Below are 24,891 nucleotides of genomic sequence, written 5' to 3' on the forward strand. Positions count from 1 at the left end.
GAAAGAGGCTTCTGCTTCAAAACCCACCTCAGTCTGCACCTGTCTAGCCTTGTCTTTGGTAATGGTTCCATTCCTATCAGCCTTACTTAAACGATAAAGTGAGCTTCCCATGTCAGAGGGAGACGATCTTAAGTGCTTTTGCTCTGTCTCTCCTGTCGGCCTAATAGGTGGAAGAGATCCGGGGCTTCATCGAGTCTCTGGCAGAGAAAGTGGAGGAGGTGAAGAGGAAGCACAGCGCCATCCTGGCTTCACCCAATCCTGATGAGAGTAAGACATCCTCCCTTCTTTTATTCGCCAATTTTGTGCCTCAGTCCAGAGGGAGGTTGTCTATGATGTATGATTGTATATACACAATGCAGGTTGTGATCAATGACTGTCTATAAAGGCATTGTGACGTCACCCATTGTTAAGCGAATGCCCACTTGGAAAAATTTCAGAAGCCATTTAGACTTAAAAATGAAGTCAAGAAGAAGTGAATTATTCTAAATGAATAGGTTTCATTGTGACTTTGATAGGAACTAACTTAAGGGTTGTGTTGCGGTCACCAATGCAGTAATCACAGCATTTCAGGCATTCACTGACGGAATAGTAATAGACATTTTCCTTGGTGTAAACATTAAGCTGATGAGCTGAACCTCACCCTTTTATCTAGCTGCACATCTAAGTTGTACATCTGTATAAATTAGGAACAAATTATTTCACCATTCTCAGCTGCTCACTAAATGGCAAATAAAAATATGAGGTCACTGCTTTTGCAAGCACATTTTTGATTTACAAGGCCTGAGTAGCTCCAGTTTTAGTGACCTGAAAAACTGTTGAATGAAGTAAGTGGATGAATGTGTTTGTCATAGTCCAAAAAAATGTCCACAAACTTGTGGACAGGGCCGAAAATAGTTTGATATCCCCACTTAACTTCCCTGCTCAAAAATCCCGCCCCTAATTGGACATCTCAGCAAACACAATGACTTGTTTATACTTAAATAAGTAATTACACATCAGGGGGAAGGCAATAAATCCTCATTATTTGAGCTTGTGGAACGAGCGGAGAGACGCAGAACACCAGGAGCAGTCTAAATAAAGAGAGCTATGTCTGTCATCTGGTAAAATAACTTGTGCAAGTTGGCGGAAATAACAAGCCCCACCGAATTAAGAGGGAACATCCAGCCCTGCGACAGGTTTGCACTGTTTGGAGAATGGGGCCACTTGATGCTGGTGAAATCTTTGAGAACACAAACGCTCTCTGCTGGAGTTACCTGAGATGGGTGACAAGTCAAGTTCACTATGTTGGTCATGTTTTGTTTTTTTTACAAGGGGAGTTAACAATTAATCGATTATTGATTAATTGTCGATTAAGAATTTAATCGATTCAATCAAATTAGTCGCGATTAAATGAACATGTTTTACATGGGTAGTTAATATCATTGTAACAGTGTAGTGGCAGGAAAGAGTATTTCATCTGTAGATACTGTGATGGTCATAATATACCGAGAACAAGTTACTTTTAAACAACTTTTTGTGAAAAAAAAAATGCAGCTTATCAATTAATTGTTAATCGATCGATAAGGTCAGTCAACTAACGATTAATGGATTAATCAATAATTTGCATCCCTAGTTTTCACACAGCCATATAAATTTATAGACCTTATTATTAACCTCGATTAATTCTCCAAAATGAAACTAGAGCTACCTATAAAAAAAAAAAAATGTTTTCTTTGTTTTCTACTGATTGTTTTGTTCTATCATCTATGTTTGGAAGTGGACAAAAACAAGGTTGGTGGGAGAGGTGACTTTTGTGACACATCACTGCAGGAGCTGATTTCCCAGTTTCCAAAAACTTGAGCAATCAAAATAATCAAAATAGTTTGCCTTGCCCATGCTGGTTTTATGTGCAACTTTGTTGAATTGTAAAACTTCAGCAATTTAGACAGATGACATGCTTGAGATGTTTCACAAAACTGCTGCAAGTGATCAGCAAATGGGTTGTTTTCCCACACCAAGCTTTTCTAAATTCACAATCTGACCAGCAGTAAGTGCCGGCACGACTTCAGCGGAAAGCTTCCCCTCCATTCTTAGAACAATCGTGTTTCATTATCATTTTATTCAGCCAGCCATTTAGTGAAGCCAGACCCTTTTAACTACACTTTGATGATAATACTTATGGCGCAACAGCCGCAATGATTCACTCAATAAAGTGAGTCAAGCACTTACGTGGCAAGCAGACCCAGACAAAAAAAAAATCCAAAAGACCACTTCTTTTTTTTTTTTTTTTTTTTTCGTAACGTCTCCTCAAACACAAGTGTTGAGAAACACTCCCGTCAGATTTGACTGAACAAAGCAGGGACGACGACACCACCTCTTGAGAGAGATCAAAGCGGCCCACGAGCGAGCCTGCTGTTGGAGACGGTGGTGATAGAAGACCCAGAACCTTGAGAGCAGCTTGAGCGGATCCAACATGTCTCTCCTTTGGAGAATTTCTGAGTGACATGTTGTTTTTTTGTATTAAAAACAAACAAGACAAAACACACTTTGTGACTTTTTCACCCACCTTCTTCAGCGTCAAACATTCCTTCCCTCCTCTGCGCCCTTTTTCAACCTCTCCTCTCTTCACATGAGTCCACTGTGTGATGGATACACAGTCTTTTGTCCTCCCACCTGTCTGTTCTCCCGTATGTCTCCGTAACTCTCATGTATGGCGAGGCTTTGATCAGGAGTGCTGCCTCCATGAGGTAGACGTTTCTCTACGCTCCTAACGCCGTCCAGCCACTCCACATTCCCCGGGACTCCACACACCTGAAATAGATTCAATCATCCAGCTGCTGCTGCTGCTGCTGCGGCTGCTGCTGTGGACATCAGACAAGCGCTTTAACAAGGTGGCTAGTTAGGAAACAAATTCTTGAAATCGATGTGCGTCCATACCCGCCTGATAAATGCGCATCAGTCAGCAGGTTGGTTAAATGACATAGTCGCCCGTTACGTTGAGGCCGATGTTTTCCCCCGGCCCATTTGTTTGCATCAAACCAATCGATAATTTGCATCCCTAGCGCCAACGTTTTTTTTATCAAACCATTTCTTAGCTTCCTTTTTCACTTGATCTCTGTGGCACTGGAGCAGGAATTGTAATTGTGAATTGCATGTGCATTTTTGAGTGTGTGAGGGTCGATCACGGCATCGTCTCGTAGCGGCCGACGAACAGAAATCTCGCCCTCACGCACAATGGAGGCTTCTCTTCTTCTTCTTTATTTTTTTTCTTGAATCGTCGCTCACGCGGTGATGCGTGTCGGCCCCCGCCCTCCTGTTCCGTGTCACGGTTTACTCGTTTCGTAAGCACATTGCATCTCCCCGGCCGCCACCCACCTGGCTGCCCCACCGTCGGCCCCGCTGCTCCTCCTCATCTTCCTCTGCCTTCCTGGGGGAACTTTTATGTTTGCTGACTTCTCCTTTCACAGAGCCCATATTAACACACACACACACACACACACACACACACACACACACACACACACACACACACACACACACACACGTACAAGCCTCCGTAATATTACTTTCGCCCCTGCATTACACATTATCCAACAGTTACCACCCTCCCCACCCCCCATATAACAGGGCAAATTTCCACATGGGAGTTGCTATATATATATATTTCTGTCTCCCACTCTTGTGCTTGTGTGTGTATGTGTATGTGTGTGTGTGTGTGTGTGTGTGTGTGTGTGTGTGTGTGTGTGTGTGTGCGTGCACGCACGCGTACGTGGGCTACACATTCAGAGGTTCGATAATGATGATGCATTAAGATGCCAGGTCATAAGGGGATTAAACCGAGTTCTTGCGACGCTGTGGAGGAAAGACACAAATGTGATTTATTTTTAGAAAGCGTGATTTGATTTCCATTAAATAATTGCATTATTTGTTTTGCTGCTTTGTCCGCGGGTGTAGGACAGCTCCGCTTCTCATTATTTTGACTGATGAAAGTGCACCGGATAGGTTTTATAACGAGAGGTTAAAAGTCGGCGATGATTGCCTCTGCATGAGCGGCCTCGGCTCTCACCTCTCTGGAGGAGACGCAAGGTAAGAAACACAACCGCTGAGCAGCGGCGTCAGAAAAGCCAATTTAAAGATACTCAGCGTACAAAGCTACTTTAATCCACTTTAAAGAAGGGTGGTCATAATTTAAAAGAAAAAGAAAAGTCCTCATGACCTCAAGAGTGTAAGCATCTTCATCCGTGTTTATGTCCCTATAGTCAAAACTTGTCACTTAATGGATCCATTTATGGCTTCTTGTGAAGTTAAGTGCATATAATGAGGTACCCACTGATTGGCAGGAGATGTCTTTGCAGGTTATTAAGGCAGAGTACCTGACTGCTGCAGCATTAATGAGTTTAATACCCACTGTCCCATTGAGGGTCCCTGCCTGCGTGTGTAACACATTTGTGGTGAAGACGACGTGGTGAAAGTTCAAAGAGAGCATCGTAATGGTGGAGAGAAAAGGAATGTGACTTTGTCACTTTGAATGTAGCCCGGTTGTTGGTGCCCAACGGACTGATCAGACTGGTAGGAGAGCACAAGAGGCAACAGTCCACTGGTTTCAACCAAGGTCTGCAGAGTAACGTCTCTGAGTGTACAACACTGCCTTCAAGCAGTGAATGTTTAAATCTACTCCCCAGTCAGTTTATTAGGTACCCAGTAGTCGCAAGGGGACCCTAATAAAGTGACCAGTGAGTTTATGAAAATCTACCTATTCAAATTGTGAAGACTTTGATGGCTCTTACAACACAGGAACCCTGTAAATCAGTGTCTACAGCTTCCATTCCCCCTAGAATTGCACAAAACCTAAATATCGCAATAAAAACCTGGTAATAGCAACGCCTAAACTTCGAAAAACCTCTCAAATATCGCTAAAAGGTTTTGACGCGCTCATGAGGTGGTGGAGGACATATCGATATAGAGTTATATCGCAAAAGTGTCACGGAAACACTTTTTTCGCATTTACTCGTCAGCGGATGTGACGTACGTGGTCATGTGACCAGTTCACCTTCAGTGAAAATGGCGCCTTATGTTTGGACGGAGGAGATGTAATATTTTTTTACAAGTAATCGACGATAAAAAAAATATAACAACAATTCTTGACAGCAAACAAACGTAAACAAACAGAGGCAAACGTAATTCTTAGAATTACGAGTTATGTGCTTCACACCATTCAATGGAAAGACTGAAATTTCAGAAATACCACTTTTATTTTGCCAAAAACTGTAACGGAAATGCAGCTATTGGGAGGTTTGTGGGTAAAATGATTCGGACTCACGATCACAAGAGTGAGTCAGGCAGATAGTGGACGGTGCACGTAGCTCCGCTTTCACACTCTTTAAATTCAACTAGAGTGGTGATGAGTCGTACGTGTGCCTTGCTGATGCTCGTCACATTTCTCTTCCACTGATTACACTTTGGTTTCTCCTGCTCTTCCTTGGCTGGTGCATCCTGCCGGGGCCGCCAACAGTAGTTTTTGGATTTTCTTTCTCTCTCTGTCTTCGTGACTCATTCAAAACTGTCATCGCAGGTCAGTTTCCTCACCTAAACATGTTGGGACTTGTTACTCGCAAATCTCTAGCGATCAGGTTACCTTTTGCGCGACAGATGAATATCAGCGGAACACATTCGGGCGCTTGGCGTTTGACTCGGGCTGGCGGCGTCTCATTTGTTCTGCATCTGGCAAAATATGTTTTGGCAAATATGACGACGGCGTCATTTCTTTTCTTTGTTTTTCTCTCGCCTTTGTTTTCGAGGTCGGCCAACTTTGGTTGCGATGTATCACCAGAAAACCAGCACAGGCATTTTGAATATCTGGGTTGAGTTTAATTTTTTTCCCTCCTTGGCAGCAGCATTTTTGGATAAATTTTTAGTCCAACTCCAACTGTGTCAGCCAGCAAATAAGTCCCACAAATTGGTGCAAATAGAGGAGCTCAATCTGGTCTCGCCAGGCAGGAAGGAGATGAATTAAATATTAACTTTCTTTTGTTTGTCTGATGCTCAGTTTAAATATTTGTGTTTCTGCCCCGGGAAGCGGAATAAAAAAACCCATTTGAGATGAGGGGGGCGGCACGGGTGGTCCGCCGCTGAGAGAAATCTGACTCCAAAACCCAAGGATGGTATCAGGCTGCACTTCCACAAGCCTTTTCTATTAAATGCACTTCTTTTTCATCCAAATGCAAAGGATCTGATCTTTGACCGGCGACGCTTGACAGCTTTGCTTGGCAGCGTTTTCTTCACTCTGTACTCTGGTAAACAGCAACATGTTGCCCTTCTGACTCCTCAAAGTCCTCACTTTGCAGCTCACGACTTGCTTCTTTTAATTGTAGCCTGTGAGTTACTATTTTAGCATTGATTATTTATTTTTTCGGCTGAGAAAGCTCCCTCCCTTGCTCCCTCCTCCTGTTTTGCCAAAGCTCAACCTCAACCAAAATTCAAAACAAGTGTTGTGTAAGTTCCAACAGCCTCCTCGTCGCATTTTTCTTGGTCTCGACCTTTTATGCCTCGCATGTGTTGTTAAAGTGATTGAAGACGCTGACGTCTCCGGCCCTTGTGACATTAATATCCATCCTCAAGTGATGCTATTAACAACGAGGAGGGTCAAAGCCGAGGCTAAGGACGCGGCGTGGCGTAGATTCCCCAAGCGATAAGACGACCGTCCGCGTGCGGTCGAGATGAATCTTGCAGAACTGCTTCCGCGAGGTTGCGATTGAGACAGAAATGCAGGAGGAGGTTTCAGAGTCTCACTTTGTATTCTCCTGGAAGACGCTGCAGAGAAGAGGAGGTTGTCAGCGGCGCCTCACTTACCAAACACCCACATCGGCTTCGAAATCGTGCCCCAAAGAGGAGCATGCGCCGCGCTTTGGCCTGCTGCAGAGATGAAAAACACGATGCCATTAAGAGAATGAATACGCTTGGAAATATCTCGGATGACGCGTGAGTCATAATCGTCGTGGTGCGAATTAGCACCGGAAGCATTAATGGAATGCACAGATTGTATAGGTTCATCTTTTTGGCGGGAGTGGTGTTGATCTTCAGCAACACATGGTGGAATTTCTGTGTCTGTTTGGTTTGAAAGTAGCCAAATGCCACTAAAGGTCACTTAATTTGAAAAATTCACATTGGTTAAAGGAATGTTTTGCCGCACGACATGTTCCTCAGACCTGCTAACGACCTCCCTAGCAATGGGAAAGGTCAGTCCTTTGATTCTTCCGCTTGTTCACTTTTTTCCCAAAAATACGGGGTGAAACTCACTCACATAAGCCCCATGTGATGTCACAAAAGGCGAAGATACTTCTCAGTTGTGGCAACTGATCTGGAGATGCTTATTGTAGCATTTATTGTACAAAGCTGCTCGGCTGCAGTTCAGAATAAAAATAAGTAAACAAACAAAACATCAGAAATTTGTTGTATTGTTCTTCCACCGACAATAATCTGCATCCCTTTTTATTTTTTAATCAATACATGCTGCTTTCGTTGCCATTTCTGGCCAGAAATCCCCGAGTGGAGGGAAGCTGCGATCTCACTTTATCTAAATCATTCTTTAACGTTTACTTCCTGATCTAATGCCGCGTTCCCGCAGGAGGGCAAGTATCAGTCGTGTTTGAGGGATGAGCTCAGACTTTGCCTCTCCGAAAACATCAGACAACTGGACTCGAGACGATCGATAAGCGCAAGCGAGCACACAAAGGACCGGTAATACATTTACAGAGCAGGCGCGGGGCAGCCGGGAGATACTGTGAGATGTAGAAATGAGATAAATGGCTGCGAGTTTGAGATTGGAACGGCGGCAATTGACCCGCGTTACGGCGGAGGGAAGCGGGACCGGGGCCCGACGTCTAGTCAATGTCATGGTACCCTGACACGGGACTGACGCGGACGCACACAGAGCGTCGATACACTGTTTGGGTGTGACAAGTGAGCAGGGCTGCTGCTGCTGCTGCTGTTGGACAACTAACAAGCAGTGAAGACAGTCTTTGTTTTTCGGCCGTCTGCTGTCGTCTCCTCAAATTCCTCGTTCAGCTTAAACGTGATCTCTATGTTCTTAAAGGTGCTTTGAGACCTCACGGTGATGATGGCCTGATGGAGTTTAGAGGTGGGAACTGCTCCACAGAGACTGATATGCAAAGGCACGTTAACACCATGCAACAAATGACAGTTATAAAGTTGAACTTTTAATGAAGACGTTTAAAGTTTAAGATGCTTTCTGCTGAAAGCGTTGAAGTTTCAAGAAAATATCTTTGCAATCTTCAAGATGGATAGATTTATACATAGATACATAGATACATAGATAGATAGATAGATAGATAGATAGATAGATAGATTGAGTGATTGATTGATGTCTTGAAATGATGCCTAAACTATCTGGCCTGCATATTTGCAGAACCAAAAGAGAGGAATTGATTTTTGCTTGAGCAGAAGTCATGGACCCTTGTGCTGTTTGGCTGCCAAAGTTAAACCAACAAGCGCCCTCAGTTCCCAGCCACAGTTAAAATCAAATTCATCTAAGATCTTACTGTTTAATTTCAGAAAATCACCCCAATTTAATTAGCTTTTCCAGTGCACTCCTGACTGCAGGGATGCTCCTAATGTTCCATATGCCTCGTCAAGACTGTGCTTGGAAGTTACGTTCTGAGGTTTTTTTTCACTGTTGCAGGATTCAGTCGCTAGCCGGAAAAAATAAATGAGCCAAATTATTCGAAAGGCCAATACCCGAGAATGCCGCTTTTTTAAAAATAGATGGGGAAGATTTTTTCCCTCTGCTGTCAGAAGCCAACGGTTGCATTTTAATAAACACCCTCGATCGCTGTCTATTTTACATTTGTCTCTCGGCTTTTTTACGATTGCTCCGTCTCCCTCTGGCTCACAGCGATCTCTCCTTCTCTCTCTCTCCTTCTCTCTCTGTTTTTCTCGCTCTCTCCCTTTTCCCTCCGTCACTTTGAAACAATCCGACGCCGGCGAGAGGGCCGACTGCGCACGTCGCCATGGCAACGCGGCCTTAATGATGGCAACAAGCGTGACCTGAAGATTGGATTGGAGAGCGTCTGGGAGAGGGATGGGGTGTGAAGCCACAGCTCAATTGACTCCTCAGTTTTGCCCTCTAATTTGCTTCTTCTCTCTCCACTTATTCATCAGCGTCGGCACTCTCCCTCTTCTTAGGCAGCCAATAATGGGGTTGATGGACACTTGATCGAGGCCGGTTTGGTCTCCTCTGTTTGGTAACTACAAGGTGGGGTGTGTGTGTGTGTGTGTGCGTTCTTATATCATTATCCTCGTGACGGTGGCGGCGCCCACCCTATCAAACAAGTCAGCCGAGCTTCCTGTGTTTATGCAGGAAAGAAAGTGAGGGAGGGTCGGATTGCACAGCGTGCACGCCTCACGCACCTCACGCACGACACTTCACACACCTCACACGCTGTGCGCGCCTCACACGCTTCTGTGTCGCCGTGGTTTCCCACATTGGCGCCAACAATCAATGATTAAAAGTGCTGTCGATAGTTCTAATTATTAGATCTAATCCCACGATCTACAGGGCTGATTGTCACATTACACACACACACACACACAAACACACACGCACGCACATGCTACAACATGCTACAGCTGTCTTTTTGACCCAAGGGCCTCAGCCCACCAGTTCACGACGAGTCCCTGACCCTGGCAAACTGGCTGCAGGCTGCATACATTATTACACCTGCAGTCGGCAACGGCGGCTCATTGACAGGAAACGTGATTTATTCCGAAGATGTAACAATCCTGTGGCAGTGGAACTACCTGCAGGGCGAAGCTCGTTGTAATTCCTCCTATTTCATCATTCAAAATTGTTCTTTTTTTTTTTTTATTCCTTTCCTTTCCTTTCATCAACATTGTCTGCAGTTCATTTGCTCTCTCTCTGTCTTTGTCATGATGTTAGCGTTTAATGCGCTGCGTTGTGCCACGCTCCCTCCACAGTGTTTTTTTTTCTTCTCTAAAATAAAGTCATCGCAGTGATTTTGACGGATGTTGCTGAATCCATTTTCATCCTTAGAAACATTTTGGAGAGCCGACCCGTGTTCAGAAAATACTAAATTTGACTTTATCTGCCTTAATGTAAGTCTCTTTTTTCTCCTCCTTTGGTTGGTCCTCTCCTTTAGCCAACTGCTAGATGGCAACATAGTGTCACACATGTGTGTATTCACGATAAATCTGAGACATTGCAGATCACAGTAGCCACGTTCTCGTGGCTCAGGGTTCTGCTAGTTTGGTCTTTTTGCCTTTACATCGCTGAGCTGAATGAAATTGAATACTTTTTGTACTTGGTGTGTTTGGTCAGATTGTTTGTGTTGGAATATTGGAGCACGGTTGCTGTACCTGTGTTGTACAACACTGCATGAATAATTCCCTGCTGTAAACTTAATTTAAACATGCACTACTCATTAAAACTATATTCTAGTCTAGGCATGTTAACAATTCATTGATTATCAATTAATTGTCGATTAAGAATTTTATCGATTAAATTGAATTATTCGCAATTAATTGTTGGTGTATACCTGTAAACCTAGAACAAGTTATTGTTAAAAAGTTGAAATGCGACCCATTAGAAGTCAACTTAAAGTCAGAGGATAAATGTTTAGGGTGTTTTAACTGTTCTGTAATGTAAAAATTGGTCACATTGGACCCTCAACATTATTTAAGGATTGAATAATGTGTTCCGTACACATTTTTCATTGTGAAATTTTGGTTCTCATGAAAAATCCCAGTTTATCAATTAATCGTTAATCGATTGATGAGGTCAATCGACTAACGATTAATGAATTCATCGCTAATTTGCAGTTTACATATCTAGATTGTTTTGTCTTGCTGTATCGAATCCAAAATCATTTTTCCTTTTCCCTTTTTTGTTGTAAAGTTATCACTGAGACTCTCAGTGTTCCAGAGGCTGCCGTGCACTGATTAGGCAGATTAAGCGCGAGCACTAATCTGCCTGGTTGCAGGCTCACTATCCTGGCTGAGCCGCTGTAACTGCTCTCTGTCATATCGAGGTGGTGGAGGCTTTATCGCGGCAGGTGTTTGGTCATCTGGCAAATACTATCCAGTGTGGAATAAAGGGATGCACCGTCACGACTGCAGATAGTAGGTGAGGCGACTGACCGGCTGCGATAATGAACACTGCATCACTCTGTCGTCGCTGAAGTTGTGAAAGCCCAGCAGTGTTTTTTGCCTTCACCCCTACGGCACTCCATTGATTCCATTCTTGGGATGATCAGTCAGTTATTGATCTGCACTTTGTGGCCAATTCAAGACGTCGTCGTGCTCCTCCGGCCCATTTTCGCAGCGTGTAAAAAAAAACCCATATACAGCATATAACATCTTTTTGCTTCATTACAGGAACAATGAAGCGTCTCGCTGTATTCCGAGTCCTTTCTCCTATCGACTAATGAAATTATCCACCGGCGCCTCTGTCTGTTTCACATGCAGATCCAGTTTGTACTTAAGGGCTGCGAATCACATCTCTTACCCACTTTCCTCATTTGTGAGCCGTTAACATGCAGACAGAGAAGCTGCAGGCGGTTTTGAGTTTGATCAAGTTTAGCTTGATCCCATTCCAAGAGCTTTTTTTTTTTTTTGCTTTTTGCATCCTGGGGCTTGTTAACGTATAAAGTTTTTTTTTTTTTTTTATGGCATTGTGGTGATAAATGACTCTCATTTCATTGCAGAGTGCTAAAAATGGTAATTAATACACAAGGGTAAAGTGTGGAAGCTTCTCCAGTTTTTTTTTCCCTCCCCTTAATATGTTGCTGCATATCCACCCTGTAAACCCTCTGGTCTTTCTGGTATAAAAAAAACAAACTAAATAGCCACTACACTCTATGTTGCTAAATGTTGTTACTCCACTGGAATATCAAAGTAAATAGAAGTGCTTTTTATTAAATCAAGCTGCTGCACGTGATTTGCCATCTGAGAGGTCTCTTTTTTTCTCACCTTTTCCACACTCCTCTCACTGTGTGGCAGCTTTGGCCCATTAGCTGTCACATCAGCTGACCTCCTCTGGCCTGCAGCTCGGTTACTTCTTCGTTAGTCGTACATCATCTCCTTTTTTAGATAACAACTTGGTTTCTGCCTGACGTCTCTTCCTGGCTGTCACCATCGTCCAGCTTTTTCAAATTTGTCCCAGCATCTTCTGTCAAGTCCCACTTACTTTATCCAATGTTATTAATTTAAAAAAAGAAAAAAGTCTTTGTTCACTGGTCTTACCGGATGAAATGTAAACAACTTGCACCTTCCTTTGCAAATAACAAGAAGTGGATTCATAGAGACGTTGATTGGTCTTCAGTGTATATACTGTCTGCAAATGCAATGAATTCAGGGGTACAACTGGAGCAGATGAAAGGCAATGTGCTGTGCTGTGCTGTGCTGTGCCTCGCGCTGCTTTGGAACAAAGCTATTATTCTGTCGAGAGTGATGCGTACACTGGTTTTTATTGCCGACCTGAAATTGAAAACTTTGATTCATGTTTTGAACAAATGGCTCACGGAGCCTGCGTCCGAACGGCTGCTCATCTCGACCTCTCTGCTCTCTCCTTTTCCTCAGAGACCAAGGCCGAGCTGGAGGACCTCATGGCGGACATTAAAAAGCTGGCCAACAAAATACGCTCCAAATTAAAGAGTGAGTACTTCTTTCTTCCGTTATTTGCGGACGGAGCCGCGGCTGGAGGTTGTTTTCTGCACCAGTCATCAGTCGGGCACTTAGCTCTTTTCACGCGTACCCTAATTGCCTAAAGTTGGGTGCATTCATTAAGATACAATGAAAAGCAATTAATCGTTTTGTGCTCAGCGTTTTTTCCAAGATGCTTAGAGCTGTAGCAGTAATTCAGCTTGAATGTAAAGTCAGTCAGTGGAAAGTCATTGGCATGTCAGACTGCGGCGCGGCACCGACTAATTAAGAATTAAATGGCAAATTAATGAGCATTGAAAACATTCATTAGGTGCAGGTCCAACATCTGTTTGAACTATAATAACCGTGTCAATGACGAGTGTGAGCAGCTGTTAGTCCAACGTATAATGTGGTGCCTCTTATCAGGGAACTGAAGTTACATAGTGTGTTGCTGTCAACACACTCTGCTGCAGTTTTGGCTCAAGTGATTATCAGAAGGAGTTTGTGCGTCGGCTCTCGCTGGTTTCAGCCACAAATTTATGCACATACGCTGAATCGTTTCCCTTGCAAAATAGAAGTGTAGTCATTCTGAGACCACACCTCGACATGTTGACCCACCGCTGTGCATTTATGTCTGACTGTGTGTGATTATTCTGTAATTTATTTTCCAGCTGTCCGCCTCTGTTGGCTCCACTTTTACATTTTAATGAGGCGTGTTTCCCAGCAATCTCTCTCCTAATTTATCACCCTACTTGCCCACCCTCTTCCCACAGCATACTCGAAAATGCGACTCCAGAAACCCACGTCTCATAGTGACTGCCCTCTCAACTTTTTTTATCCCCTACGCCCTTTCCTCCCCTTTTCAACAGGTAATGAGGATTGTAGATAAACTATCAGCTTGGGGTTTCTTGCAGGAAAACTGGAGCGCAGTGTCAGTGCCTGTAGCTCTATCATAATGGCCTCCATCCCTCATCCTTCAGTCTTGCGTGACACACGCACACACACATACACACTCTGTTGTGAGCACATGTATTGTATACATCCACCGATGCACCCTCTTGACACAACAGGCTCCGCATCACTGGCCTCTAACTGTGTCCCACTAGTTCACCACACGTCACCACAGGATACCTTTGTGTGTGTGTGTGTGTGTGTGTGTGTGTGTGTGTTGGTTGGCCAAAATGATAAAATAGAGAGAACTTGGGATGTTAACAATTATCTATTATAATCGATTAATTGTCGATTAAGAATTTAATGGATTGAAATAAACTAGTCGCAATTAATTGAACATTTTTTACATGGGTAGTTAATATCAGTAATAACACTGTAGTGGCAAGAAAAAGCAATTCACCTGTAGATGCTGTGATGGTCATAATATATCTAGAACAAGTTACTTTTAAACATTTTTTTTTTTTTTTTTTTAATTGGTTTGTCAGGAAAAATGCCGCTTTTCAATTAATCGTAAATCGGTCATAAGGTCCATTAACTAACGATTAATGAATTAATCGATAATTTGAATCCGTAGAGAGAGCCCTGCCAACCAATACAAGACTTTATAAATTCTACCCGCATATCTCACCTGAGCAGAAAGACGCATTTTCATTTTACGAGCTATTTAATTGATCGAGATGCTATTAGCCCGATTGAATAGCTATATTTCCGTAAAATGGATTCCTTTCCTTGCAACGTGAGTGGCAACACGGCTGTAGACGAATCTGTTCACCTGCTCACCTTGTTTAAGCTTTTGATGAATGCGGCCACAGATGTCGACGGTGGGGGGCGGGCCGGGGGGGCAAGGCACCTCTGATTGTGCGTGAGCGCGAAAATCCAGCTCATTGCTGCTAAAACGGCAGAACAATTGCGAGACGCAGATGAGTGGGCTCTCAAATCTCCGTAACCCGCTAATTGATTGAGTCCCTCACGCGGCGCCGCAGTGTCTCTAATTTCCATGGTTTTGTTCCGGGGAAGCTGCCAGGGCTTTCGGATACGCAAGACACTGTCGGCGCATTAAGGAAGGGGCGGGGGGGAAGAAATGCCAATTACGGATGAACCAGGCTGAGCCTCACTACTAATTTATACCAAGATAAACTTGTTAAAACTTGATTAAATCATCAGTCCATGGTCGCCTATCAGCCAGCAAAGTGCTGCACACACAGGAATATTACTTCCGTCCTCCTTTAATGCAAACAGGTTAAATGGTTGGATTAAAACAACAATGTAAGCAGTTGTGATTTGTGCCCTACTCTGCTGTAGTTTAGTTTAAAGAAAGAGAAAGTTGCTCAGTGCTTTGGAATGCACTTTATTAGTGCTAATTTTGCAGTTACTGTCATCCAAGTATTCGTTGTCTTGTTCCCTGCACATAACGTACAACGAACCACAACATTCTTTGATTTAGACGAGATGAACTCAAAATAATGTTTGTATTTCCAGCTATCAAACGCAATCGCTGTCTTTATTCTTTTGTCGTCGCCAGGCTTGTTTTGGTGCGTTGTCGCATATCAATGACGTTGCATGCACGGCTGCATCATCACTCTGGGACATCGATGTTTTCTAAATAGTTTTTCTAAATTTCAGACATTTTTAGCTTGCAAAGTATTTCAGAAAAGTAATGGAATCGTTACTTGATAAAGTAATTATGGTATAATTACCAGTTTTGCCACAGTAATCCCATTACATTAATCTGTTAATCAAAAAGTAGTTTAATTACAGTAGTTGATTTTTTTTTTTCAGATTTGTATTTTTCTATCTGCCTACTTTTGTCTATCAAAACAACGTCAACTGTTGCGGCCTCGCATTTTTGTTGCGATGAGCCTGCAGAGGCGACTGTGCGTGTCTCTCAAGAGGCGCTCCAAACACAATGTGCATCTTTTCAGGTATCCAGCAAACCATCGAGCAAGAAGAGGGCCAGAACAGGTCGTCAGCTGACCTGAGGATACGCAAGACGCAGGTATGAGAGGAGCTTCTGCTCCTTTGCTCTTATAATGAGGGAAACCTCACTGTTTTGACCAGTGAAAAAAATGCCTTTTTGTATAATATTCTTACTAAATGCTAAACACACAATTTTCATCACAACACAATCAGGTCGAGTGTCGCTCTAAAGCACTTGATGTTGTTTTTTCTCGACGTGCACGTGGCTCCAGCACTCCACACTGTCCCGGAAGTTCGTGGAGGTGATGTCGGAGTACAACACCACCCAGTCTGACTACAGGGAGCGCTGCAAGGGACGCATTCAGAGACAGCTGGAGATCAGTGAGTACATTCGGGAGACTTTCACCTCCGTGTTTCACGCTGTCTGGTCACGTGGTGAAGCTGCAAAGTCAACATGGCTGCATTCCCTTTCCGCCTTGGCGTGTCTGGTATGCAGCGAGGAGGCATTCGAGATCGATGTGTGCAGCAGAAGGGTAACTGTGTCAGGTCGGTTTGTGGCGTAACATAAACATTTGGCATTACTACTCGGCCTATGTTGAGGCTGAGCTGTTATCCTGGCCTGAGTGCTGCCTTTATCTGTTACTTCCCACCAAACAAGGTTGAGAAGCTTCACTTTTACACAGCAAGCCCTGCCTGAAGAAGGTCTCTGACCGAGAGCTTGCTTTCTCAGTAGAAAATAAAGGTCTGTTAAAATAAAATCTGTTGATTTTACACAGTCTGGAGTGTGCGGAGGCCCTCTTTCAATTTTTCTTCTCGCTCCCTTTTGGGCTCCAGCGCATCACCCAAAGTCCACTGGCAGCTGAGCAGTGGTTTTTCCAACGACACACAGCAAACACTAACCTTTAATCCAACGTCAGCCGCCTCAGTAAAGATAAAGAAAACAACTTCACCTGTCTTCCTGGAATCTTAATTTGATGTCCGCCTTCATGTTAACCAGGACAAGAGGTTTGTCTCCTAAATTTCCAAAATAGAATCAATAATCATAAAGTTAAATGCTTAATTCAATAAATCAGACATGTATTTTGTGCTGTGTGGTGTCACAATGCGCACATATTATGTTAGACTCAAATACACTGTTGCCAGTAGAGACACATCCTCATGTTATTCTCATTAGAAATCACTTTTGACCAATGATTCCATTCTGTGTCCAAATTACCCAGGTGAAATGACTTCATGCATTATATTTGTTTGTTGCTATAAAAAGCACATTAAAAAAAATATTCCAACTTTATGGTCAACGATGTACATTGCAAATGACAGGAGTCAAAAGCAGAAACTTAAAGACAAAAGAATGACAATCAAAATGTGTAGAGTATATATGTCCTACAGTTTGAAGATATGAGGCAGCAGCGCTTGCACTCGTCTCGTCTCTCAGAGGTGCGGTGGCTAAAAAAGCTTGTGTGCAACCTTTGATGTTCGCTGTAGCGGAGGGGGAGGCCTGCGGGGCAACTCTGCTCCGCTGCTCCCATCCAGGTCGACATCATCTCCTGCCAAACCAGGCTGATCGAGACGTTCTCAGGATCAATCCGGCGTCCAAGAGCCTGACCAGTGTCTTCCGTGTGCGGACCCTGTTCCCCCGGCGAGGTGCCGGCCCACTCTGTTTGTATTGATGGTGTTGATGTGAAACCATAGCTTCAGCTGATAAGAGACGGCAACGTCTAAAAGCCAGATGGGCTCCATTGACACAGTGTTTGATGTCAAACACGCTTCGCTCGGAGGTGTTCGACCTTTCGGAAGGGCGGCCGAGTGTTCGGGACGAGGGGCAGGTGCGCTCGTTTTGTGCGCACCGCCTGGGGAATGAAGCAAACGACGGAGTAGCTGATTGGTTTGTATCTGACTTGGAATGTAATAAAACACGGTGATCAGCACAAAAAAACACACTCGGGCAAAGTAATAGCAGAGAAATCTCACATTTACCAGCATCACTTTGGTTTATTGTACTCAAGTGGCAGCTGCTTTCTACAGAATCACCCTTAATCTATAATAAAAGTATAACTGTGATAACAAATGCTTTTAAAAGCAACAAACAAGCAAAACACCTCTTCTCCAGGTTTTTGTTTGGTTTTATTTCATTTCAGCCTCCCTATTTTTCCGTGTTTTGCAATCCATCTGGTGTATTGTACCAAAACAGCCGCGCTCACACATTTACGAACACATACATCACGCCCACACCCCGTATCCGCGCACATGCCTGGCCGCCGCCGCCGCCACGGCTGCTCCCATCTTCGCACTCCACCCGCGATGCGATTTGACAGGGATTAGTCGACCGGCACCCGGGGCGCCTGCAGACACTGACGTGACCTCTCCATCCACCGGCACCCTGACGGGGCTGCGCCGCGCCTTCAGCACCAGCCCTCCCCTCCTCGACTGTCGCCTTGACACGGCCGCCTTGCGAGCAGGGCTGCACACCTGACCTGTGCGTGCGGAGGCAGAGTGACTTCGACTCGTTTGAGGTTAACGATACCAGAGGAGAGCAGGGGGGGCAGTTGTGTTTCGGAGCGCTCGGTGTAGATGTAATTTCCCTTGGCCATCTGTCTGCGTGGAAGGGACACCTGCGGCCACTTTATATGTGCAAATGCGGTGCAGTCAGAGGAGCAGCGGGGACGGCGGGGAGCGCTCGCTGTGGATAATCAGAGGCTGAACGCTCCTTATTGACCAAAAAACACCCCCCCACACACACACACACACACACACACACACACACCTGCCTTACTTTTTTTTCCGTGAGGATCATCTTGGACTTGTTTTTGTCAGCTGGTGAAATCGCAGGAGGCTGAAGCTCATATCACCCATTGTGCAGGAAGGGCATTCGACATGCAGAGAGAGATGAGAGCAGACAGGTGATGGAAAATTTTGAGCCAGAGGCCAAAAAAAACTGTATTTGGACCTGAGGTGGAGAGAGAAGAAGAATCGGGCTACTTCCGGTCCAGACGATCTTCATCTTCGTCGGACCTGCGTCACGTCTCCTCCACTCGGCTCTGATTTGATTTCAGCCCCGGTACGGTAATAATCCGAGGTGGAATGGGAAGTGAGCCGAGTGAATTTGTGTTTTGCCAAGCCTTTTAACTCCTTTGTGTTTGTGGAATTTAAAAAGGAGTGTGTCACACCCAGAAAGGAAGCCTGCTCCGCTCTGCTGCTTTTCAGGGGTGCTGGTGTCTCCTTGTTGTTGCAGTGCAAGAAGAGCTGCAAAATAGTGCAATGATGTTTTAAGGGCAGTGGCATTTCCTTTTTATTCGGTGGCCAAGAATACCACACAAAGCCGAATGAATTGTTCAACCTTAACAAACTTTGAATTGTCTGGGATTTCTCTCACGTGCTCGTAAATGCGATACTATACTCTACTGTACTCCATACTAGATGTGTAGATACATATGAGATCACAGCAAGCTTTCTACTTCTGTGCAGCGTGCTGCATTATTCATAGGATTGTATAATCTGGCTCTACCAGAGAGAAGCGTCTACCGCTCGTCCAGGGACGTCAGAATGTGAGGCAGCTGCTGGATCGGCAGCTGCTGGATCGGCAGCAGGAACTGCCACTAACAAGCCGGCGGACCATGGACACACTTCCCTCTGTTTCTCCTGTAGGGAAACAGACAGGAGGTGTGATGGACCGCATGGTGACCGACACTAAAAGTATATTCCCAGAGCAACTTTAGATACTCCGTTTTTATCGACCGCCCGCTCAGTCCGTAGAATTAACCCAATTAAGGATTTACGGCAAATTTTGGTTTTAAAGTTTTAATTGAGGTTATGGATAAAGTTTGATCTGTCAGGCCTGCTCGTTTTCTGTGAAAGATGAGCCGGTTCGCAACACATCAGGTTCTGCTTGGGTGACTGCCTCTTTCCTCCAATTTATATTCCGGCCAGGAGATTGGATCGATTATGTTTGTTTTTCACTAATTAAAATGAGTCATGGCTAACTTGACAAACACTGGTGCATTTTGGGGGCGTTGCCGTGGTGACCACCACTTAGCCTTCCCATTGTGCGCTGTTTACACTCACAAGGCTTCAGTCGGTCAGGCAAAATATGAAGGTCACTCATCACAGCGCAGCAGCCAAAGTTGAGGACACGTCTAGTTAGTCTGCAGTTGACCAGAGTCAGAAAAGGCTGACTTGTAAGTCCAAGTCTAGTACTTTAGTCGTCTAGTAGTAGTTTTCATAGAAACACAAGGAAAGTAAGAGAGTAATATGATATACTATGTTTGCAAACTGTGTAATACAGTATGTAATGTCAGTACGATACAATATATCATATGTTGTCTATAATAATATATGGTGTGTGTGTGTGTGTCAATATATATTCCAACTCAGTAGCTTAATGGTCCCGCGAGGTCATGGGTTCAATCTCGTGGTCAGGACATACTGAAGGCGGTGAAAATGAGACCTACTGCCTATTTCTAGGCACTCGGCGGGGTCAGAGGTTGGACTGTGGCGGATAGGTCAAATGTGCGAAATCAATAAAAGTGCATCTCTCTCCCTTTAAAATACAGTTTTTATTTTTTGCTGATGAATACTTTTGTCAAAGGGATTTAAATCCCTACACGCTCGTCTTCCTAATTGACATCCAGAGCTCCGAGAGCTGGAGCTGATAGGCTACTGCCCTGCGCCGTGAGCTGCAGAGCAGAGCACGAGTATGAGCAGGCATCAGTCGCAGCAGAAATAACACGGACACAGCATAAAAAGGAGGAGCGGGAGTCAGGTGAGTTGCCGAGGAAGCAGGGAGAGTAAAGAGGTCAGAGCAGCCGCGTGAGATCTGACAAGCGGGAGACGGAAGGGACTCGGCCGTGCCAGAAGCTGATGTGGGTTGTTGCTGTTTGCTTGCATCGCGAGCTAATCTTGACTTCAGTGGTTTACGAGAACTGGTGCTACGCTTCCGATTTTTCTTTTTTTCAGTTTCGGCAAAACTGCTGGAACTGGCACCAGTCACCATGTTTCTGAGTGAGGAGCCTGGAAAGTTTTCAGCTTTCAGGAAAGAAATGTGGAAAATAACTGGCAACTTGGCATTATGCAAAATAAATAATGTGTAGAAGCATCTCACATATAAATACATACATAGATATATACATACATACATATATATGGTTAGCCTAATAGCATAATTTGTTTTTTTGCCCAAATATCCACTGTTGCTTCAAACCCAGCACCCTCATTCTTGTAGATTGACTGTGTTTGTCTGTCTGTCTGTCTGTCTGTTTAAATGCCACCAGAAATTATTTGCCTTGCAAAAACTGGAAAAAGATGTTATCTGAATTAGAAAATGTCACCAGAGCCTCTGCTGGCGAGCTGGGGCTAGATAGTAGATTGTAAATAATTCATTTAAAAGTGACGTGTACCTTTTACATCTAAAATGTACTCTGCGACATGTCCCCATGTCCGTTTAACCGGTCCAGAAACCCACAGTCTGGTTCTCCGTAGTGTTATTTCTGTCAGGTGTTTACTTTTGGCAGGATTACAAATACACCTGCGTGCAGGCAAATATTTAGTGGCTCGTCCCTCACAATGACCTACCTTCCGTGTTTCCTCGGACAAAGAGCATAGCCTCGCCCTCTCCTACGCTTCCACTTGGACCCCCTTTCACCCCAGGGTCGGCTCTTGGATACAGCCAGCGCTAATTTCTCTAATTTCGCCACCATAAAGCAGCTTTGTCTTCTCCTTTGGGGGAGCTCTCGCAATGTCACATTTTAATTTGCAGTCAATCTCTTTCTCTTTTTTTTTTTGTAAAGGTGTCATTACAGTTTAAACTGCAGCCAGACCTCAGAGTGAATATTTTTCCATGGCCAATTATGACTACATTACTGTCAGTCCTGACGCGTGTTTGTTTCCAATTAACTGAAAAAGCAGACGACCCTCCCACACACACACACACACACACACTCCTGCGCCTCCATGAGCAGACAGGTCATCCCACAGGATTTGGGATGGGAATGGGGGTCGGAGTGGAGGTGGAGGGATATTGGTCAGAGGCATCATGGCGTCTTTGACTGTTGTGTTTTATTTCCCCGGTGACCCTCCCCGTCACCTGGAATAGCAGGAACAGAACAAGATTGCACCGAGCAAAAACAAAACATTTCTTTGGTATTAAAATGGAAAAGAACAAAACAGACAGAACAGATTGACCTGCTGGTGTGCGAGATAAGCCGTGTCCGCCCGACACGGCGGCGAGCCGTGTGAAGAATTCCTCGACCCTGCACGGACGAGGTTCGACTTTGTCCTCCCTCCCTGGTGGGGGAGGAGGGTCTCGCCTCATGCATGTTACATAACAATGGAGACAAAATAATGCCGTTACTGGTGGCAACTTGGCGCGAATGATTTAATGGTCCATAAATGCTGCGGGGAAAGTGAGACTTCTTGGCTTGGTGTTCAGCTTCCCAGGGTTTGGGTCTCCATGGTAACAAATAAGCGCCTCCCTGGGAGCCTGTCAGCCTTCAAAAGAGAGCAAATGACAAACGTGGACTCTGTGTGTGTGTGTGTGTGTGTGTGTGTGTGTGTGTGTGTGTGTGTGTGTGTTCGATTTCTTTGTCTTCCCATTATCTGAGATTTATCATTCTTCCTTTCTCTCTGTCGTTCAGCTCAAACTGTCAACCTCTTTCATTTTAGGAATTTAATGATAAGGCAAATGTTCGCTGTCGAAGACGTCTAGAGAATCGATCAGATTGACGTGTGTGTGTGTGTGTACGTGTGTGTGTGTGTGTGTGTGTGTGTGTGTGTGTGTGTGTGTGTGTGTGTGTGTGTGTGTGTGTGTGTGTGTGTGTGTACGTACGTGCGCATTCGTCTTGTATGTCTAAATGAAAAATGCCATCTGTGAACACAGCTGGTTCTGCAGGTCCAGGAAGAAGGCAGCAGAATCAGTTCAGCAGAAATATATATATTTTTTAATGTAGATAAAAAAAAATTGAAGTTAGAGCAAGAGGCGGGGGGGAAGGCACTTCGCATGTGTGCGTATATAGCAGCCTCATTGTTATTCAGCCCATAAAGGCAATGATTGGCTCTGACTGCAGAGCGTCATTACTCCCTGTCAACCTGCCAGCTCTGCCGACAATCAGTCTCCATCACACAAGTGGCACACACACACACACACACATACACACACTCATTCATTCGCTCATGAACTGAGGTCTGAATCCTCTTTTAACCACGTGATGAGTTTTTTGCTTTTTGTATTGTATTATTTTTTGTATTAAGTGTATTGTTGTATTTTTATTGTTTGTGTGTTAAATTTCAATCACCTACTGGCAGCGCAATATACCCACAGTATGTATATCAGCAAAGTTCAAGAGATCTCTTTTTTTCTTGATTTCACATTCACTCCAAACTTTCAACCACAGGCTCCAATGTAAATCAACAAAAAAACATATCTTCATACACAAGTGTCCCAAGGTGACAGAGTTCAATTAGTCTTCGAATGGTGACAGCGACGTTATCTTTTGGTCACTCTCAGCAACGCTGCTGTGTTTTCAGAGTACCATTCATACATAAAGCAGTTCAAAGTGCTTCAGAGAGTAACATTGAAAAGCATTAACATTAAGACATTAAAACATCAAGTTCAGAAATGCAAGAAACATAGCATTGAAAGGGGCATAGACATGGAGTTTGGAGAGAGGAGAGCTCTACCCCTAAAGCAAAATGCTCTCAGCACAAGAAAAGGAGAATTTATTCCATATTTACAGCTGTCTTGTTTAACTTGTAGAAGCAGTAAGACTTCATAAAGGCATCTCCAGATCCACACTGAAGATTAATATTTTAAAGTGGGGAAAGGGGGTAGTAAAACAGCTGACAGGAAATCCTCGGTGTGCAACCCTGATGTGAAACTCGGCCGTTTTACTATAAATCTGAGTATACGCTGCTGCTGCTGCTGCTGCTGCTGCTGCTGCTGACTGCGATTTACAGCACCAGTGGAGTGGAGGCAGAGCCCGCAAGAGGCCGCCCCGCTCTTTAATGCAGCAGTATTGTCGGGGCAAAGAGCCGTACGGGAATGTTTATGAAGTAGGACAACTCTGCTGGGGGACGGGAAGATGGATGAGTAGAATCGGGAGGAGGAGGCAGTCGGGCAGCTTCCGACACAAACTTTTGTCGGCGGTTGCCAGAGGACTCAAAGGAGACGCGGTACGGTGGCAAAGAAGGAAGTGGGGTCCTTCAGTGGTATTAAGCTTGTGGAAATATGAAAGCGCTTGCCTTCGCTCACAGTTGAAGCGAGGTTGCACAGACGTCCCTGAAGTAAAAGAGTTGGTCTTCACCTCCACAGATGACTGGATCGCACTCCTAGAGTGAATCTGGTGGGATTTCCCTACTTTTAATCTTCAGTGGATGACATGAAGCTTATCCTACTACTATTGATATTATTTCTGCAGCTAATCATAGCCTTGCTTGGTTTCATAACAAGGAACAGGGGATGGACACAGAGCTGATCGCAAACTCAGACTTGATGTGTGGCTAAAACAACAACAAACAACATGCAAGTTCATTAAAACTTGTTTTGGATTCCAATTTGGCAGGGAGCCCACCGTTCTTCCCCCAAGGCCACTTAATGGTTACACTCATACAGCCTCCATTAGCACATAAATAGGAAGAGAAGAAAAGCTAAGAGTTCAAAATCCAATTTGATTTGAAATGGTTTTGGATGGAGTTTGTCCAGCTAGCGGCTGTGATGCGGCTTTGTGAGATGTGTGCAGCATAAATGAAGTCAAATCAAGTGCTGTCTGCCTGTTTCCCGGACCGGCCGTAACCAGTGCAGCCAGTCTGCAGTAGTTGTAATTTACTATTTGTCTGCTGTTCACATAAATGGACAAATAAATAATATAAAATGAGGACCCAAACACGAGTGGCTGGCTGTAGCTTGGAGAGCCCAGAGCACCAGACCTTCTTTCACTTTGATTTCCAAATCAGGGGACAGAAATGTAATAAAAATGTCTCAACCATATTGAACTGTGTTTGTTTTGTGACGAACTGGCAAGGTATATAAAAAAAAGTGCAGTTTTTCTCAACATAAACAAAGCCTAATTGCTGGCTTTGGAAGTTTTTATGTCTTTCTAGTTGCGAGGCCTTTTCAGCTGACTGAAGAGTGGAATTTTTAACATTATTGCACTAATCTCGCCGCCCTTTCCTCAACAACTCTACATTGGTATTTGAACATGACTGATACGTTGGTGTGCTTTCAGCTGGCAGAAACACAACAAACGAAGAGCTGGAGAGCATGTTGGAGAGCGACAACCCTGCCATCTTCACCTCGGGGGTGAGCGCTGCGATGTGTGCACGCACGGTGTGTCGGCGCGCTCGCGTCACTTGACCGTCTGACCTCTGCTGCAACCCCTC

The 24,891-nt window shown here is 44.4% G+C and overlaps 1 protein-coding gene across 7 annotated transcripts in view; it reads left to right on the forward strand.

Moving 5' to 3' along the window:
• stx1a (syntaxin 1A (brain)) overlaps window positions 1-24,891 on the forward strand; it is a 50,776-nt gene that overhangs the window by 20,158 nt on the left and 5,727 nt on the right. For all 7 annotated transcript variants that reach the window (XR_012928200.1, XR_012928199.1, XM_076036216.1 and 4 more), the window contains exons 3-7: window positions 168-267; window positions 12,592-12,666; window positions 15,528-15,601; window positions 15,795-15,903; window positions 24,738-24,811. Coding sequence is in view for 5 of the 7 variants with exons in the window: in XM_076036216.1 (XP_075892331.1) it covers window positions 168-267; window positions 12,592-12,666; window positions 15,528-15,601; window positions 15,795-15,903; window positions 24,738-24,811 (432 nt within the window). In the remaining 2 variants the exon portion in view is untranslated. The remainder of the gene's footprint in view (window positions 1-167; window positions 268-12,591; window positions 12,667-15,527; window positions 15,602-15,794; window positions 15,904-24,737; window positions 24,812-24,891) is intronic.

Source organism: Nelusetta ayraudi, unplaced genomic scaffold, assembly GCF_046127955.1.
Source record: "Nelusetta ayraudi isolate G7.1 ecotype Tasmania unplaced genomic scaffold, CSIRO-AGI_Nayr_v1 ptg000048l, whole genome shotgun sequence".
NCBI classification, from domain to species: domain Eukaryota; kingdom Metazoa; phylum Chordata; class Actinopteri; order Tetraodontiformes; family Monacanthidae; genus Nelusetta; species Nelusetta ayraudi.